This window comes from Strongylocentrotus purpuratus, unplaced genomic scaffold (genome assembly GCF_000002235.5).
Source record: "Strongylocentrotus purpuratus isolate Spur 01 unplaced genomic scaffold, Spur_5.0 spur5_scaffold_9, whole genome shotgun sequence".
NCBI classification, from domain to species: Eukaryota; Metazoa; Echinodermata; class Echinoidea; order Camarodonta; family Strongylocentrotidae; genus Strongylocentrotus; species Strongylocentrotus purpuratus.
Genome location: NW_022145615.1, coordinates 29,733,868 through 29,753,554, shown reverse-complemented (window position 1 = coordinate 29,753,554; position 19,687 = coordinate 29,733,868). Strand labels below are relative to the sequence as shown.

At 38.2% G+C, this 19,687-nt stretch overlaps 1 protein-coding gene across 1 annotated transcript; it reads left to right on the top strand.

The window, feature by feature from the left end:
• Positions 1-1,065: 1,065 nt before the first annotated feature.
• Positions 1,066-10,903, top strand: gnrhr3 (gonadotropin-releasing hormone receptor 3). The gene is given in 4 exon segments (NM_001123519.1): positions 1,066-1,642; positions 7,323-7,524; positions 9,687-9,840; positions 10,234-10,903. Coding segments are annotated over 4 exon segments (1,290 nt in total). The 5' UTR covers positions 1,066-1,093; the 3' UTR covers positions 10,619-10,903.
• The last annotated feature ends 8,784 nt before the right edge of the window (positions 10,904-19,687 follow it).

Below are 19,687 nucleotides of genomic sequence, written 5' to 3'. Positions count from 1 at the left end.
TTTATAACTCCAAAAACATGATTATTGAATTATGCATGACGGAGGGGAGGAGGGGGGGGGGGGGTGGGGTATCAAAGCAACTCCTTACCAACATCTTTCAATTTTTGAAAACCTTGATTCATGGAGAATAAAACCTTTCTGAAATAACGCCGGCTTGCGCTTAGTGCGGGATGAGAAGTAGAGGTTATTTTAAAGGTTTGAATTTAATTATTCTTAGTATGGGTGTTGCCGAAATGAAGTTGTAACCGTTAAATTACATCTCGCCTGTTTGGAGCCAGCAGTGCGCTAATTCATATACTTTTACTTTAATATTTAACACCCTTCTGGCTCTAGGTAGACGATGTTCTTTTGTAATAATGCCCACTGCACATGAGGGATTAGTTTTACATAAAATTCATATATCACTGGCTATCATTGTCTCCATGGAAACATACGCTAATCACTTCAGAAAAAACAGCAATGATCATCTAGAATCATCATCATCATTTACGTCTGTTACGTGTGACGTCTTCAATCATCGTCTATCCATGGTCTAGCTTTGAGATCTCAGCCGGACCCGTGCTTATAGCCACAGGAGATAATCTTCGGATAAAAACATGGCTATATAAACGACACAGTTTTGAGTGGCGTCAACATAAGGCGCCTGTCGACATGAAATTGTCAATTCATTTTGTTGTCCCTGTATTCTAATGTCTTTTATTTTTTTAAATACAGCACAAATAATAACACACACAAATCTGTAATTGTGCGGTTTTTTGATAAGAAATCGAAGAAATCAACTTCACCACAATTTATGTTCTTTGTTATGATATCTGATTTCAAATTGTTACGAAATGTTTTAATCAAACCCGTTGTCATTCTGAAATGAAAATATCTGGTTTCTTCTTTTATTTTATATATTTATAGATGACGTATGAGTTCTCTTCTGAGTGGACTTCACTTTCTTGAGGAAATGGAGGACTGTTTCTTTTCAAGGTTGAGCTGCAATACTCGACACTTCAACCACGTTGGTCGCTTGTGAGCATTGTGGATAAACCTGAGAAGAACCGTGATTAAAGCTTAGAGACTCCCCGTGCCATTGGTCTTGAAGAGCATGCTCGACCTCGCCAGAACTCTGAAATCACCTAAAAGTGCCACCATCATGTCGTCGTTCTACATTCCCGACGTCGGCAGCGACTACGCCAACGTCACTACGAACTACACATACATGGATTCAGGGTCGGCAGAGATCTTCGCCGAATCTCTCTTTCGCATCCTGACCCTCTCCGCAATTTTCCTCATCTCCGTACCTCTCAACATCATCGTCCTCATCATCGTGTTTCGACGACGTCGTCACAAGTCGCGGGTCAACATCCTTGTCATGCACCTGACACTCGCCGACCTCTTCGTCGCCCTTATCAACATTCCAACCGATGTGGTATGGTTCTACACGGTGCGCTGGCTGGCCGGGAATGCGATGTGTAAAATCATCATGTTCATCGAATCGTTTAATATGTATGGGTCGTCGTTTATCCTCATCGTCATCAGTCTCGATCGCTACGCTGCCATTGTGCATCCTCTCAGTATTCACCAAGCAGACAGACGATGTAAGATCATGGTTCGAGCCGCCTGGACATGTAGTGCCCTCTGCAGTGTACCACAGGTACGTTACTCTTAAAGGCATCGTTTAACAATGTTAAATCTGGGGTGCATGGCTCTACGTGTTCTCAGTGTCTGTCATAATGGTGTAATATTAAAGCCCCCAAAACAAATTGCGCTTTAAAATGGTCAAGAAGTGCCTCAAAAGAGTAAACATCTTTGAGTGACCGGTTTTACTATACTCATTTTCCCAAATCGACTATAGTGTTATGAAAACCGTTTGGCTAACGGTTTTCAAAATGTGTAATTCCAATCATAAATTTCTTGATAATCAGAGAGGCGATTGGCTTGTAAAAGTCATGGGGTTCCTGAGGCTGACCTAAAGGTTTATAATTATGATTGCAGCATGAGCTAAATCCAGGATTTTGTTTCAGAATCTGAGACAAAGTTACCGGATCCCTTAAGACACTCACAAGATCATCAACTAAATTTGTATTACTTTAGGACGAGTTCTCTACACTACCACGTATTAAAAGCGACAACTACTCTAAAAAACAAGTACACAATTTTTCCTTAATTTTGTTTTGTTCGATATGTATAACTTCACACAATAGGGCTGTCGTACCGCTAGCCAATGAAGGATGAAATAAACAAGAGACTAGTCTTCTAAGAGCATAAAATAGTTTCGATTAAAAAAAAAAAAAAAAAAAACATACTCTGTACATTAGTTTGAACATACAATTTCAATAATTGTATTATTCATTTAACTGCATTGTCACAAAAATGAGGTTCTAGTATTTGTAGATACAGTAAAGTTATAGAAACTTAAGCAATGCAAATGCATTGGTTGATTGTTTAAATCCTGATTTTCAAAATCTCTGCATCTATATTGATTTTTCTCTTTTGGGTTTATTATACAAACTCTTTTGGTAGAAGGGAAATCTCGAATTTCCCCTTCATTTTCTAAGATTCAGAAAAGTCAGCCCACAACCGATTCCGAATCTCCTGCCAGCTATTTTTCATGGAAAAAACCAAATGAAATATTAACGAGAACTGATACAAACAAACAGGAATAGAAGACTATAAATTTTATTTTGCCGGTAGCGTTTACAGTCATTAAGCATTCAACATGTAGTACCTAAGCTTGACCACCTAACACCGAGCAGTCATTAGTCACTCAATTGCATTCCTTTCCTATTCCATATCCCCTAAAAATAATTTATTAATCCATCTCAAACGCCTGAAGCTATCAATTATATGAATATGATCAGATATATTCGAACTTAGACAAGCCCTAAGTGAGAAATAAGAACTGTTACCATATACAAATCACGATTCAAGTGTTGACAGCTCAGCCTAGTGGGAGACAAGCGTATCCGCATGATCAGAGTAATAATAGCGGACTTGTCGACCGGATGATGAGGAACCTACTTTGGGCTTCAAGGCTCCTATTTACACAAAACAAAATAAAACAAAAACAAAATAAAACAAAAACAAAGAAAAACAAATATATATTCCCGGTGGGGACATTTTCTTTCAACCTTGGCAAACATTTCCAAAACGGGAGAAAAACACTGTGGACGTTGATTTAGGCTACGCATCCAATATTCTCTCATTTACTTTCGCATTGTATTCATTTCCACAAGAGCTGCTAAAGATGTTGTATAGTTTATTAAAAACGCAAAAATAGATCAAGGTGGGCAATTAAACGAAGACATGTACCGGGAACATGTCAGACATGTAAACACATTTTGGTTTTAAGTGCCCCAGTTAAATATTTCTACCGAGATCTTCATCTTATAGGTTTTTTTTTCTTTCTCTTCAACCTAGATACTATACTCTCTTGAGAAATGAAGATATACAACACGTGTTGCCTCCAGGCCTGTCACTATAAAGCAATTGTCCGGTATAAATGTATTTATGAACCTCAGGATTAACAGCAGTCTTCTGACGATCTTATTCTCTCCCTCTACCTCTCTCACATCCCCCTCTCTCTCTCTCTCTCTCTCTCTCTCCCCCCCCCCCCCCACTTCTGTAAAAACACACATCAGGCAATGATTATAAAGATGTTCTTAATTCTAAGAGAGAAGTACGCATCGAGATTGAAGGGATGTAATTACAAATATGTACGTCTGCATAATTTATTCTAAAATGTTGTTCCCCCTTGAATACATGAATGTCCACATTAAGAAGAGGGCATGGGGGAACCAACACAATCGAAAAACAATAGGGACTTTTAGATTTGCACGCCGGCATAGTGGACTGCTACGTGTGGCATCCTTGTAAGGCACTGCCGGCACTGTCAGTGCCATACAAGGATGTCAAATTGCCTTAAAAGGATGTCACAATACGCAGTCGTTATTGTTAATTATTGTTAAAACAGCTGAATGTTCTGCACATAATCAGAAGGCGGTGACTCTCATTGGATCAAAGAAAGAATCACGTCGAATGTCCATCCGTAATAGGTCCATGGTACAATACATCCACATTACCTTGCTTTTCCTAGTGATGCTACAGCACGTCTGACACCTCCCTGGTCTGACATAGCAACTCCTATGTTGGTATTGTATGGTCTATTGTAAACAGGTGGTCACCTCTGGTAAAGTAACATATCACTGTCTCTTGTTAGCTCACTAATGATTGATAGATGATGTCACAAGCTGAATGCAATATAGAGCATTTTCTTAGGGTGGAGCTTAGCAGGTCTCAGAAAAATTATTTTAGAATATGTTTGAAAATTTATGAAATATATTTAGATGTTTTAATAACAAAATATGAGTTGAATGCAGCCCTGCACATCAACTGGAATAAACTTATATTTGGATGTCACCCGATCTTTAGCGAGATTTGACGATTTTTGATCGTTTTGTTGTCTGTTCTGTTCCCAGTCTACTCGGTGTGACTGCAGTATAATTATTTGGGATTATTATATCGACAGTGCCGGGTTGAAGGGAAATCCAATCATGACAGCAAACTTCTCTAGAGGAAAGCAGGAAAAAAAAGTAGACTGGTGAAAGTTGAAAGAAAATCGGACAAAAAATTGAGAAACAAATATTTTAAATATTCATAAGTTTCTTAGTATTCGTCCGATTTATTTCAAACTGTCGCCATTCTGTTTATCTCAGTTCTTCTGCTCTCATACAAATGACCTTATTACGAAGGTTGGATTGTCCTTCAAGTAATACTTAGAGGAGACATTAATATGACTCAGAGAGCATTGGGCTTAGAAATAGATACATGAAGAACGTGATTTAATTTGAGTGATTTCTCTGAATGTTTCCCCGTAAGATGTTTCGATACTTGTATTACCTTGTTTTGTTCACGAATGTAGGGCATGGGTTTATGTGTTATACCATTAGGGACTTTTAGATTTGCGTGGACTGATACGTGTGACGTCCATTCAAGGCAGTGCATTAAAAGGACGTCGATCGTAGCAATCCACGGTGCCGTTGTGCAAATCTAATAGTCCCTATTGGTTGATGCAAGTCAACGTCATGTTATCAGGACCCTTTTAAAAACCTTATAAAGCGTCTTTTAGAAAACATACTTGTCCGGTCGGACGAAATGGCCGGAAACATGTTGTCCTTCTACAGCAGAGTGGAGGTGTCGGGGTATCGTGGTCCATTCACTCGACTCTCAATCAAAGGGTTGAGAGTTCGAATCTCAGCCCAGTTACATAGTCATTTGGCAAAACATTACTCCAGATTTGCTACTCTTCACCCAGATTTTAATGGGTACCTGGCATTCGCCGATGATTCGAGTCCGAATTCACTTGACTCTCAATCCGTGGGTTGAGGGTTCGAATCTCAGCCCGGCACTAACGTCCTTTGGCAAGACTTTAATCCGCATAATTATGCCACTCTCTACACAAGTGTAAATGGGTAACTGACAATTACTGGGGTGATAATTACTGCAGAGCCAGAAAAACAACATTTAAGCTGATGAGGTCTCCCTGGGCAAATGTTGTCATCATTTACAGCTTCTTGGAAAAATAGTTTTTATCGTAGACTATATAGATCCAGGGGGGGGGGGGGTGTGCTCACAAATTAAGACAAACGAGGATGTGCCACTCTAATGGGTCGCTTTTTCACACAAAATAATCCCTAAAGTGACGGCCTAAACAATACATGGGCCCCATTTTTTGGAAAATTGTGACAAATGGGGTTTCGAGGCTTGAGCGGCACACTCACGTCCTAACCAAAGCTGAGTACCCCCTTCCCCGGACATAGATGCCCCATGAAACCCGATTTTCACGAAATCAGGTCATTAAAGAGCATTATAAATATCATCTTGAATTTCTCTATGGAACTGATTTATATTCATTTCGTATTACCCACGTACACTTCATTTGTGGATGGGGAGGTAGATTTAGTTTTGCGTTTTCAGAATAATAAGATGATACGAATTTCACTTTCACTTATATCCTCAGTGGAACATAAATCGATCGTCTTTGAATCACAGATATTCGAGACGAGAGACCACGAACTATTTTGAGTGGGATTCGGAATCGATCGAGTTTCAGCATATGCGAAATAGATCCGTCCTAACTGTTTCCATCCCCCCATGGGTGCAATTTCATACGGGCCAGCACATTTTCTGATTGATAATTATCAAACAGTATTGATGTAAGTTCTCCTGACTTGGTTTATTATTTACACTGCAAACTTAAAGGTCAACGATCACTGACAATATTTTCTCTGTAAGTTTTGGGTTCCACAATGGCGTATCCTAAGCACAATATCTCGAAAAAGTCTAATATCATTTGGGTAAAGAATTATTAGAAATTTTAATACCAATCTGACATTTTATTTAAGGGTAAACCTACATTATGTGATTAAGCAGTAGTCGATGCTATATATACACGCACGTATATGGGAACTGAGCTTCCGGGCGTGTTTCGATATGAAATCATTTTCTAGTAATTTCTGTTTTTTAGTCAACCATTTGAACATCTCTTGTAATTGGGGGTGCGGGCAGATGCTTTGTATTCTTATGATATAGATATATTTCTACTGGTCCATTTTAACCGTGCGCTATTATCTTTTGGTATCTAAACGAAAACGCTTCAAAATCATAATCATGATTACATTGTCTGACCTTGTCTTTAATTGTCCCTGTATTTAATTGTTCCATGGTTGTGTATCACTGACAAGCATTATTCATGTCTTGGACTATATTTAGGGCAGAACCAACGAACAACGACCCCTTCATGAAAGTATTTTCAGCTTGATCCGGTATCAATGGATTATCTTTCGTGTTCATCCTTTCTCTGAATGAAATAAAAAATCCCCTCATGGGCAATTCAAGAAGGATTGTAATAATGAAAATAATGATATTAATGATAATACATGTAATGATAATAATAGTCACATTTGTCTAGTTTTTAGTAATACGTTTATATGCACTTTACTTAGTAATTCATATAACCCCTGTCACTGGTTTCAAATGCTGATCCGCACATGATACTGCACACGCTTCGCTCCCTGGGGAGTATTTTTTTTGACCGGGTGCCATTTTACAAGCGCACACAAACCAATTCAACCACATCAACGTCCGCATCCTACCGGTTATCCATTTTTATCCTGGTTTCGAAGCAAATGACGATTAATGTCCTACCAAAGGACATTAGCGCCGCAGTGGGACTCGAAACGCGAACCATGTGATCCACAATCCGGTGACATATCCACTAGACCACGGCACCTCTACCATGTAATCATTTTTTTTCTTTCATTTACCTTTCCTAGTTCCTGGTCCACGAAGTCCTCTCACCTTACGAAGCACCGGACTTCACGCAGTGCGTCGACTACCGATTCGCTTTCGAGCATCCCACACTATGGAGGCTTTATCACGTTTTCGTCACCCTAGCCATGTATGTCGTGCCTCTGATCACTATATTCACATGCTACGCAGCCATCATCTATAAGATATGCAGGAAAACTAAGCAAGGTATTGTCTATGTTAAAGAGAAGGTTGAGTTCTGGGAAGAGGTGAAATATAAGTTGTGAGCGTTCTCTTGTTATTATGCAAGGGTGGAAGAACATCAGATAAAACATGTTCCCTGAAAAGCATGGCTCTTCAAATGCCTTCATATCCTAAATATGGCATGTAACATCGTAAAAATCGGGATAGATTTTTACGCCACGTGTTCGTGTAGTCCCATATACATCCTTCGGTGTACAGTACTTGTAACTCAGGCGCGCCGGGAGCAGTTTGGGATGTGGGGGGGGGGGGGGGACAAACATTCCAGGGGGCTCACCTTCCAGGGGCAGTGACGTAATGAGAAAAAAACGTTCGGAAGGGGGGGGGGGGAGACGAAAAATCTGCATCACCACCAGTCTAACATGTGACATGCAGGTCCCGCGGAACGTTTTTCAAAGTGGAGTATTAACGATCAGGTAGAGCGTTATTGGCGTGGGGTCCAGGGCATAAGCCTCGGCAGGGGTTCATTTGTTTTTCTTTTTTAGCTCTCTAAGGCCATTGACGTGGTCCAGGGAGGGGGAGAGCCCCCAGAAGCTCAGAGGTTTTCATATTTAACTACAGTCGGATGACCATCCAGGGGCCGCCTTAGGGCCCTTGGTGGGGTCCAGAGGGCAGAGCCCCCGGAAGCTCAGGGGTTTTAGGCATTTAATTACGGTCAGATGAGCTTTTTTTAGTGACATTGGCAGGTCACTTTTTTTTTCTAGGTCTTTCTTTCTTTTTCTCTTTAACATACTTTTTTCAAAAAGTGAGGGGGGGGGGGGGGGCTCGAGCCCAGCCACTTTGCAGACCATGACACAAATGCTTCCAAATAAGCGTATTTTTCGCCCGACTGTAATTTGGGAACATCTTATTTTCCAACAAACGCATAAAAAGGTATGACTTACCAAAAAATGGAGAAAAAATACCGGAAAATCATGTCATAACAGCAACATTTGTAAATCACTGGTATCGAATAGGAAATACAGCCCCCCTCCCCCCCCCCCCCATCAGTACGCCAGCGTTCAGGGGCTCATGTTGTCTTCTCACCCCTATAACAAACAAAAAACAGACACCCTTTCCCATTCTCGCACAATATGTCCACGATATGCGCTTATCGTTATTATAAAGACCTCCATTGATAAATACCGTATAGGTGGCATGCGCAATGTTTAGGAAATTTAATTCCTGTGAACTTTCCTTTTCTTTGAATGGAATTGTATATGTGATTTAATTCAGTTTTTTGTTATTGTTATGTTCTTTTGGGTTTAAAATACTAACCATGTTTACTCCTTTACTGCTTTTTTTTTTTTTTTTTTTTTTTTTTTTTTTGGGGGGGGGGGGGGGGGAAGCAAAAATGCGTTTTGCCCCCCACTTTTTTGGTGGGGGGGGGGGGCAACTGCCCCCCCCCCCACTTCCGGCGCCTATGTTGTAACTTTACCAAAACTTGGCCAAATTTCTAATCACTGTGATGATTACAGAACCTTGCAATACACACGAATATTTAGATGGAAGATGATCAACCTTTTCTGATCGACTCCACACCGTTTCTTTCATATTAAACGCAATCGCATGACCAGAACTCAACTTTGTCTTTAAGTATATCTTTAACTAGCAACATCGTCATTATAACCATTATCAATATAATTACCATCATAATTACGACCGCCACCACCACCATGAAAATCATCCCCGTCATCCTTTTCATCATATAATTATTACCATCATCATCATCATCATCATCATCATCGTCATCACCTTAACTTCTCCTGCTGTTCTTCAGTTAATTTTGTTGACGGATATGTGGCTTTAGAAGTATATTAAAAACCCATCCAACAGATCAGTTACGGAAAGGAATAGTATAACTAATGATCCATCAAGTCCACTGAGTCAAATCCATTTTCATCTTGCAGTCGCCACCCGTACAAAGTGCAACCACTTTCAAAATTTCTTTTGTAGAAAGGATATCGATGCCTTGACCCATAGCTACTGGCGTACTATACAAAATGATTAAGCTTTCCCGGACACTATTTACTGAATAATGTACTGCATTATGTTACTGGTTATTCGACTTTATTAAAAAATTAACTTTGATTGATTTCTTTCCATTTCGATGTATCTAACTTGTTGTCATCTCTTTCTACTTTTCCTAGCTCGTCAATCCATCAACAACAATGAGAGTAGCGTCCTCAGGCGGTCATGTTCGAGCAGTCTACCGAGAGCCCGGATGAAAGCTCTTCGTCTCACGGCGACCATTGTGACAGCGTTCATCATGTGCTGGGGTCCGTATTATGTACTGAGCACGTGGTAAGTGACGTCGCAGGGGCTTTGTGCATGACGTATGTGCCCCCCCCCCCCCCCAAAAAAAAAAAAAAAAAAAAAAAAATTATAAAAAAATTAATTAAAAAAATGGATAGGTATAGTTAGTCAGTGAAAATTAGAACAAGAGATTGATGAGTTCTCATATATATTCGCGAACAGGTTTCTCAAACTATATATAAGAGAAATGGATAAGTAAAGAAGCTATCATCTAGATATAAAATGGAACTCAATTAAAGCTACTGGAAAACACAAACAGTACTATGTTCAGGATTTGTGTTTAATCATTTGAGTTGCATGATGATTTTAACTTGTATGACAAAGTACCTGATAGAGTGTAATTTAACCTACAACCACACATGGTTTTACTTGTTCCACTAGGTACCATTTCGACATAAGGTGGCAAACGGGAGCTGGCCTCCCAAACCCTGACTGGATGATCCACATTATGATGGCTCTAGGCTACTCTAACATCTGTCTTGATCCTATCATCTACGGCATATTCATCACGCGGTTCAGTCTCTGCCAGCGCCGCGGTAAGTCCGCGGTCATGCACCCGCTCACGACCTACCGCCGATCGACGATGAACTCAAAAGTCATCACAAATGACGGACACACGTCCTCGGTGCGGTTCAATCATACGCTGGTGTCCAGCAAGAACAGCTGCAGTGGTACTCACGCCGCGGTCGACACGGTAACGCCGCTCCCAGACAGTGACACGAGAAGGAACAACTTCGTGAATCGACGCAAAACGTCGACCACGTAACGACGTTTTAGTAACGTCTACTGACGCAAGACTGCTACTCACCTTTTAAAAAAGCCTCTTGAGTCTTGACATTGCAAGGGTACGACTGGATAATATGAGCCCTGTGGGATATGGATACTTTATCTTATTTCAAACTAATTATTCATATTAATGTTTCTTTGCAGAAGCAGTTTAATCTCCAGTTTGTATACGGTTATTCATAATGTGACACAAAGGGAAGAAACTAGGCAATTTGAAACAATTTGGGTTATGTAAGAATTTCAAGTTTTATTAAAGAGATATTTTAATCTGCATTATGTTTTGCGAATCACATGGGTAGAATAAGGTCATTGAATCCCTAAGGATGTGAGTATTGTTTGTATTGCTTGTTCATGCAACTTCGCGGAGATATTCACTCTCCATTTCGTTTCTGGTGTTTATATCTTTTGTGACTCTTTGGAGATAGTGAGGATGCCCGACCAAGTGTTTTTGTTTTTGTTATTGTTCTGCTGTACTTAAAAATATATTGTAGAATTTTATAAATGTGAATATTTTGATAATTATATTCCGACCAAACGCTGCGTATACATTGTATAAATAAAATGAAATATTTGCGTTCTCGACTCAATCGTCAGTGAATTATTTTGTTGATGTATTCTATTTCGTACACACTTGAGGTATATTCCAAGAGAAAATCTACTTATGCATTTAATGAAAATCCACGACCTTGGCAACCCTAACAACACCCCGGAAAACTTCCTCTAAACAACGACCCGGACAACTACTTGAACAACTTGGACGACAGCCCGGACATTTTGAACTACAAACTCTGACAACTACCCCACGGACAATAAACTCCCGAATAATACTAAAAATGAAATTATCCTTACGACATTTACGCCGGACAATAAACTTCGGACAATAAGCCCGGACAATAAACACCCGGCAATAACGCCGAAAAACTTTTCCCTAATTTGGATATCCCGTAGGTATATTTTAAATGATTTTTGGTTGACTTATATTTTGGTACTGTTTCAATATATTCTGTCATCACTATAGATTTTCAGGAACTATTTAATTCTTACCTTTCTAATAATATTAGAAAGGTATAAGACTAGTTGTATAAGACTAGTTCACCATCACATTGAGTCATCTTTGCCGTAGAGACCATACTGTATGACGGTGAAACGAATTATTATACAGCGCCATCTTGTGACAATGCGTACAATTGCTTTTAGCTGTATTTTTCGAGTCATGTGCCATCATTGCCGCTAGTTCAGCATTCGAGTTTTCAGAAATAATGTCCTAAAAACATTAAACAAATATATTAATATATATACTTTTTAGGTATAATATTGATTGTAGAAACTTGCCATTATGCTTCTTATTTGCAATTGTAGTAGGCCTATCTCTTTAAAATTCTATATTGAGTTGAAATAATTTTAAATGATTATCTTCATTTTTCTGTCGAAGGAATTTTAATAATAAATAATCTAATCTGTTATCGTATAATATTACTTAGAGAAGATGCTTATGCAAGTTTATGACTGACCGTAACGTTTGAATTTAGTGCATTATTAAAAAAAAAAAAAATCTGCCCCGTCATTATAAATGCCACTGTCTTTCAGCTACACTCTCTTGTATAAATATACAGCATTTGGAATATCAGAGTAATTTATTGTCGAGAATGAGCAGTAATGATAAAACCTCTTTAAAATATTTAGCTCAGACTGTGTATATATATATGATGTGACATCTATAACTGCTAATCATTTTGTATTCTTCTTTTTCTTGTTGAAAAAGCGCACATTGTGGAGAAATCGCACTACTAATAGTTGCCTTGTTGAAAATATACCATCTCCCTCATAGTTCGATCAGAGAAAATGAAATACTTGAAATAAAGAACATCATATTGAATTATAATGTGGCCATTTTTGCACAAATAAAATGAATAGAAATATATGAAAATATAAAATGTGTATTACCTTGCGTCTCTTTGAAAGGGGTTTATTTGTTTGTTTTACCTGACTGGTAAGTAATATATGCTTGGTAAACAACCAGGGGACCGACGGATTTAAGTCCTCTCTGAGGGACTTAGTAATGGAAATTAATGTCTTACTACACAGAGCAGCAGCGCATCGAACTGGTTACGAACCCAGGACCTCTAGGTTACGAGACCACTGTTCTACTACTGACATGAATGGACCGTCACACCTCCTGTTTGTGAACTGCTTGTCAGCTTTTTCGAACATCAGGTATAGAAATTAAAAATGATGAATAACGTAAGATAAGTATGTGACACCAGCCTAGATACTGCTAAAATGCAGGCTACGGAATAGTATTTTTGTAATAATGATATTCAACAGGGTCACGGACAAAATCCACATCTTTAATAATCAAATGTCCTTTCAATTATTTGTGTTTTTGATGAAATGTTTTATGAGTCATGTGAGTGGGGAGGGGGAAAGGCAGCGGAAAGGGAGAGATAAAGACTGAGGCTAAGAGAGATCCAGGGAGAAAGAGAGAGAGATAGAGAGAGAGGGGAGAGGGAGAGAGAGAGAGAGGGGGAGGGGGAGAGAGAGAGAGAGAGGGGGGAGAGGGAGAGAGAGAGAGAGGGAGGGGAGAGAGGGAGAGAGAGAGAGGGGGGGAGAGGGAGAGAGAGAGAGAGAGAGAGAGAGAGAGAGAGAGAGATTGAGGGAGAGAGGGGAGGGAGAAAGAAAGACAGACACAGAGAGTAAGTTACGGAGATAGACTAAGAGAAGTATCATTAGATGATTTGTCACATGTCTGATAAGTCATTAGTGTGGACAAGGTTCTATAGACAATGCTGTTCCCGATATAGCAAGGAGTGACCTATCTCTTGCTGCCCTATTCCCTGCTGTGAGGCTGCGACGCTGAGTAGCTATAGGTGGCGCTATTCAAGTCCAATGGACATGGAGAATGCAATCGGAGCCAATGGCCCGAATTCACAAAAGGAGGTTTGTCGACAACCCTCCTTTTGTTTCGACAAACCTCCTTTTGTTATTTACAAACCAGGTTTGTAAAAAACGCGTCAAAACGCGTCATATGACGTAGATAAACCTCGGTTTGTCGACAAACCTCCTTCGTGAATACGGGCCAATATGTTTGAAAGAAAATCAAATCAACAGTTCAATCCCGTCCCGAAATTGAACAACTTATTTAAGTACGTGACTAATTAGCTTTATACTCTAAAGAATAATATAGCTGAAAATGTTAGTTACTTAGACTGTTTAGACTAAATGACTTAAGAATGACTTAAAAAAACGTTTATACTCCAATTAAAGTGTAAGTTAATATAATTTAACGTGAAATGTCGATAATCAACTCAATATAAAAAAGGAAATAGTGTCCTCCTTCCTCTCATCAGATGACTTACACTTTTCAAAGCTGACACGAGTGACAAAAAACTGAGGATTAGAGGGTGCCAACACCAAGTATAGGATAAACATGATAGAAGGATGGATGATTACAAATCCTCAACATTGAAAGGACAGTATCAGGACAATTACTCCCTGGATAATAACCACGGAAAATCATCCTCGCGGACAACCACCCCCGGAAAATTCCCCTCCCCCCACAACATTACCCCCTGTTCATTAAAGAGAAAGTCACCCTGAAAATAAGATGGTTTTAATAAAAGCAGATTAAAAAAAAAACTTTATTACTTATAGTATTTTAAAAAGCTAGAAGAATGTCTATTTGTCATGGTAAACAAAAATCTAGTTTGAATTAAAAGCATTTCATGTGATTACAAAAAAGATAATAATTAAGATTTATTATAAGGATTTCATTATGATTTGTTAGTTAGGATTTTCCTATAAACATGAATTTATTTATTAAAAACAACCATAAGACGATTTTCGATGTAGCCCCTCTTTCAGTAAACATTCTGTTCAAATGAAAATAGTCATTTTCAGTTTCCATTCAGAAACGATACCATAATGTCTTATAAAAGCACTTTATTGACGCGCAAGTTTGAAAAGGTTTTGGTTCAATGATTTCAAAACCTTGTTTGACAAGACGTATTCATTTATGCAGAAACAAAGCCCCAATGTCATATACATGTACAAGTCCTGATACAAGTACTTTATTGACACGCAATATTGAAAAAAAAAGCTTTCGGTTAAATTATTTCAAACCTTGTTTTGACGAGACTCACATTATTATATTTACATAACCCTAGATTAAAAATTCATATTTTCAGTTCCTTCCATTGAAGAGAAAGTTTAATTCTGGTCACGCAATTACATTCTGGACATTTTATTTTTGTTGAGAGGTTGGTTATGTAGTACAACCGGTGTATAATGTGAGCTTTTAAAAATCCTAACATTGATACAAAATCGAATAATCTTGAATGGAAGTTACGTGTACTGCACACAGAACTAGGTATATGGGACTATACGTATATGCGGCATGAACTTTTAGTCAAAAACGTTTAGCTATTTCTTGTCGTATTTCGAAATATGGCTTTTTAGCCATAAACATACAAATACATTGCGCTCCTTAGCCAGTAAAATTTCAATTCAATTGATCGCAGTTGTTTTCAGTTTCCATTTCTTAACAAAGAAACAATCAAAATATTATTGTCATAATTATGACAGCACTCAATAATCATTTACAAGGATGATACATCTTCTGCTTTAATGATTTAGTATCTGGTATCGAAAGAACTTGTTGAAAACAATGGCATACTTAAGTGTATCAGGACAATTATCCCCTGGACAATCATCCCCGGGAAATTACCCCCAGGAGAACTACCCCTAAGGACAGTATGGACAATTATCCCCCGAAAAAATTGAATACACCCCGGCCCCCAAAAATTACCCCTTGTTCATTAAAGGGGAAGTCCACCCTGATATAAGTTGGTTTTTTTTTTTTTTGGGGGGGGGGAAGTTAATTGTCTCCCGGAGGGGGGGGGGGTGGTAATTGTCCTCGGGGTGTTATTTTCTTGGGGTACTTGTCCCGCTGGTAGTTGGCGGGGGGTGATTGTCCTAGAACCTGATAGGACACATGATTTTTCTTATGTTGTGTACTATAAATGTTATCTATTATTTTCGTTTAAAGTGCACCCGTTGAATGTAATATCATGATTTATCAGGACAATCAAGATAACGGATAACATAGTTTTTATGTTGAATTTGCGCCGCGGTCGATATCCTTTAATGCTTTAATAGCTTCAACCCTTGACAAAGTGCTATACTTAACCGTAACGCTATCCCTCAACCTATCCTAAAACCCAATTGCAAGCATTAGCCTATAACCCTTAATTTTTAAAGATCAGAATGAGTTTTGGGAAATGTCAAATATAATTTATAATTTTATTTTTCATGATTGTTTATGTTAGTGTGCAAAAGTTTCATAAGAAAAGTATCCCCTGTACATATTTTTAAAAAATGAAATCGAGAAAATTTTAAATGTGTATATTAAATGGATTGGTCGATTCCAATGTTAATATCAGATGTGTTGATTATTGTCTTGGTCAAGATACCTGATTATGACCTGGTGACAGGATCAATTGTTAACAATATTCAAGAGTCAGTCACAATCATAATTACCCACGTGCCAAAAACAATGCTTGGAAATAACCACAGCCTTCTTTGAAATAAAATAAAATCTAACGCACTGGCTCAGTGCCGATAAAATCAGTTTCGTTTCTGTCTTGAGAGTTTGAAGGACGTGGATAACTCAAACTTTTACAGAGGATCAACATCCTTGAGGCTCTGAACAGACTCAAGTTGAATTGGAGCATGGTTATGAGGAACCTACATTAAAAGGAACAGCAACAAGAAAACAGTTCAGAATAAGTTTGTTTTAGTGAACATTGACCTTTATTCATGCTCATCTCCAAATACAAAATGGGCGTCACAGTACAACAAAAGAAAGACTAAAGTTTGAAAACAGAACTTGCGTAGGTTGTTCCCCAGTCACACGAAGGCAACCAACACCAGACCGACACCAGACAGAGCAAACAATTACATTTCCTTTATGGCAACAAGTAGATCGGTTTGCAATCGATGTGGAGTCGGGTTGGCGGTGTGACTAAGGTTTTACGATAGTCGCACGATGGACCATGGTTGTACCATCAAACCGACTCCATACCGATTCTAAACCGACCGCTTCTCTTCCGTTCAAGGTAAAGTAATTTCTTAGACGGTCTGTTTTCGGTCCCGTGACGATATCATTTTTATGACTGGGGCATTTGGCATTTGTCAGACCTTAACAAAGATTGCATTACCATGTTTACACTGAACTAAACATTATTAAATTCATTAATACTCCAATAGGCTCGATAACCTTTTGGTTTGGAATCAAATTCGTTCCGTCATCGAAAAACAACAACAAGAGTGCAAGACTGCACCCTAAACGAGATGGTTGCGTTCTAGGAAAACTAACTATCTTTACAAAATAAACACAACAAATATCACTCTCTGGAGTCTCGCGTTACACAATACGTCGCTGTTTTCACGAAGTGACGGTAGTGAAAAAAAATTGCATTCACTTTGCGTTACGATTTTCCTCACTACCGTCACTTCGTGAAAACAATATTTTCGAATTTTCATGAAAATTTCGTGACTCATGTGGTTATCATTGCTTCTCGAACATAACAAAATGAAATAAGTATTAATTCGTAAACTGACGAAGAAATATGAGTGTTGCATAAATACATATAGGTGTATTTACATTATATATATCATGTGTAAGGCATGTGCACCCTACATGTTTCCATGACAATCACTATGAAAATGACGGATAAAGAAAGAGGACACAATATACGTTCCTCATTCTACCCTCAACAATTGCTGTGGTAGACAAAGGAACATCCCTTCACTGCTATTATGTAAAAATAAGTAGAACAGGTGAATATGCATTTGACACCTGTTCTACACATTTTTACATAATAGCAGTGAAGGGATGTTCCTTTGTCTACCACAGCAATTGTTGAGGGTAGAATGAGGAAATGAATATGTTGTCCTCTTTCTTTGTTCGTCATGTTCATAGTGAATGTATAACCAAAGAGATACCAGCACGTGGTATAACAATTATATTATCTCATAATTGGTTAGCGACTACCTAAAATTAGTTCAGCAATCATCATGTATTAAATCAGAGAGGAAAGAATTGATCATCACAAAACAAACATTCCGGCTAGCAAATTGCCAGCGATATAATCCCTCGTTTTTCTTGCTACAATATTAAATTATCGAAATATGAAATGCTAACAATGAATAAGTAAGCATCGAGTAACCATTTTGCTTTATAACGAGAAACTAAGTATAAATGGAAATGTTATGCTGATTTCCATAAATCGCTTATAGTTTTATAAGTGATAAGATTACACAATAGTGATCAAAATATACACACAGCAATATATCGGTTTGCTAAATATGCATGTGATGCACTGATCTCAACTATAATACCTTTAACTACTATATCAGTTATACCAAATCAATTAACCAAACTGAATTAATACTGGGCGTTTTGTTCAGATACATTTAAATAGTTCACATTATTTAATATGGTACTGAAAAAACCCAATACGATCCTGTATTGGTAGTGTTCTTGTATGGTTAGAAACAGAATATAGTGGCGGATACATGGGTGTGTGTGTGTACGTGGGTGTGAATGGGGGGGGGGGGTCAGCCCTCTCCACTTTTAAACTGTTTTTTCTTTCTACTGGGGAAATCCCACTCCAAAGTTCAAGTGTGTTTTGAAGGCAGCCAGGCTGGCGTGGAAAACTTGAAAAATACATGTACATATTTTATGACCCCCTACAAACATGTCTTGTTTTTTCTTGGTGTATACCGTGTACATGCTATGAATCGACATCATTGTTGTTTCCGCCATTGGAATAGAGTCAATATTTGAATGGGCACTGAGAAACGGGCAGCTGAATTCCCCAAGATTTAGCGGGGCAAAGATCGAAAACCCGTTCAAACGTGACTGTTACTTTTTTGTTCTTGGGATGTTGTATTCTTCGTATTGTAACAATCCGACTGTCGTGTTTTTAAGTCAGTATAAACAAGTACTAAGGATTTGCGTAAAATAATCATATTTAGGTCTAGCGTATACGTCAGAAATGGCAAGGGAACAGGCAAACGTGGTCTACGTTGCACATTAACAAATTTAATGCGCATTACTCTTTGATACACAAATATGCAGTATTGTAAATCTATTCAAAGTTGTAACATAAATGCTCAAAATTTCTCGTCTGTATTTACATACAATATTATTGTATGTAGTACAATGTCATGTATCTGTTACCTCATTTTATTATTCTGGGAAACTATGCATACATGGGCTGAAATAATAAATCACCCGGCATAATGTAGACTTTCAGATAACACTGCAATTGCTACATTAAAATGGCAAGTAACCTTTAAACGAGGACAAAACTCTACCATAAACTCAACAAATATTGCGATACCAACATGATGTTTTCACGAGCCTAAATCAACATGAGCACCATCGGTATTACAACAGAAGGGGCCTTTTTTTACGATTCCCGGTTATTTTGCAATTTGCATCTACCACCGCTACTATTAATCTTCTTTAAACAAATTTATTATACCTTCAGTTTTGGGACCAGTTTTGGGACCAGTTTAAAATTTCAGAGCCGATAAATTATGTATTTCAGTCTAGAGCTATCAAAATTTGCTATGTATTTTAATAACATGATAGGCGTACATGTACTTGCAAAGATATTTCTTCTAAATCCTGGTCTATGTTTTACAAAGAATTATTTAGTAATACATCAACTTATAAAGATAATTTACCAGTTCAAGAATGTTCTCATCCGAATGAGTTGCATATTATGGATGTCGCCTAGTGACTACTAGGCCCCGTAACACAAAGCTTAACAATTATTGATCGGTGTTTTCATTGTACGATTGACTTGATCACAATATGTTTAATCAAAATTTTGCAACAAAACAATCGTACGATCAATTGCTAAACTTCGCGTTACCGTGCCCGGTATAATAGTGCAATTCTTACTACAATACCTATCACTTCCCCCCTCCCCTGAAAAAAAAAATCTTTCATCCAGAATTGTCACTATAATTATACGCT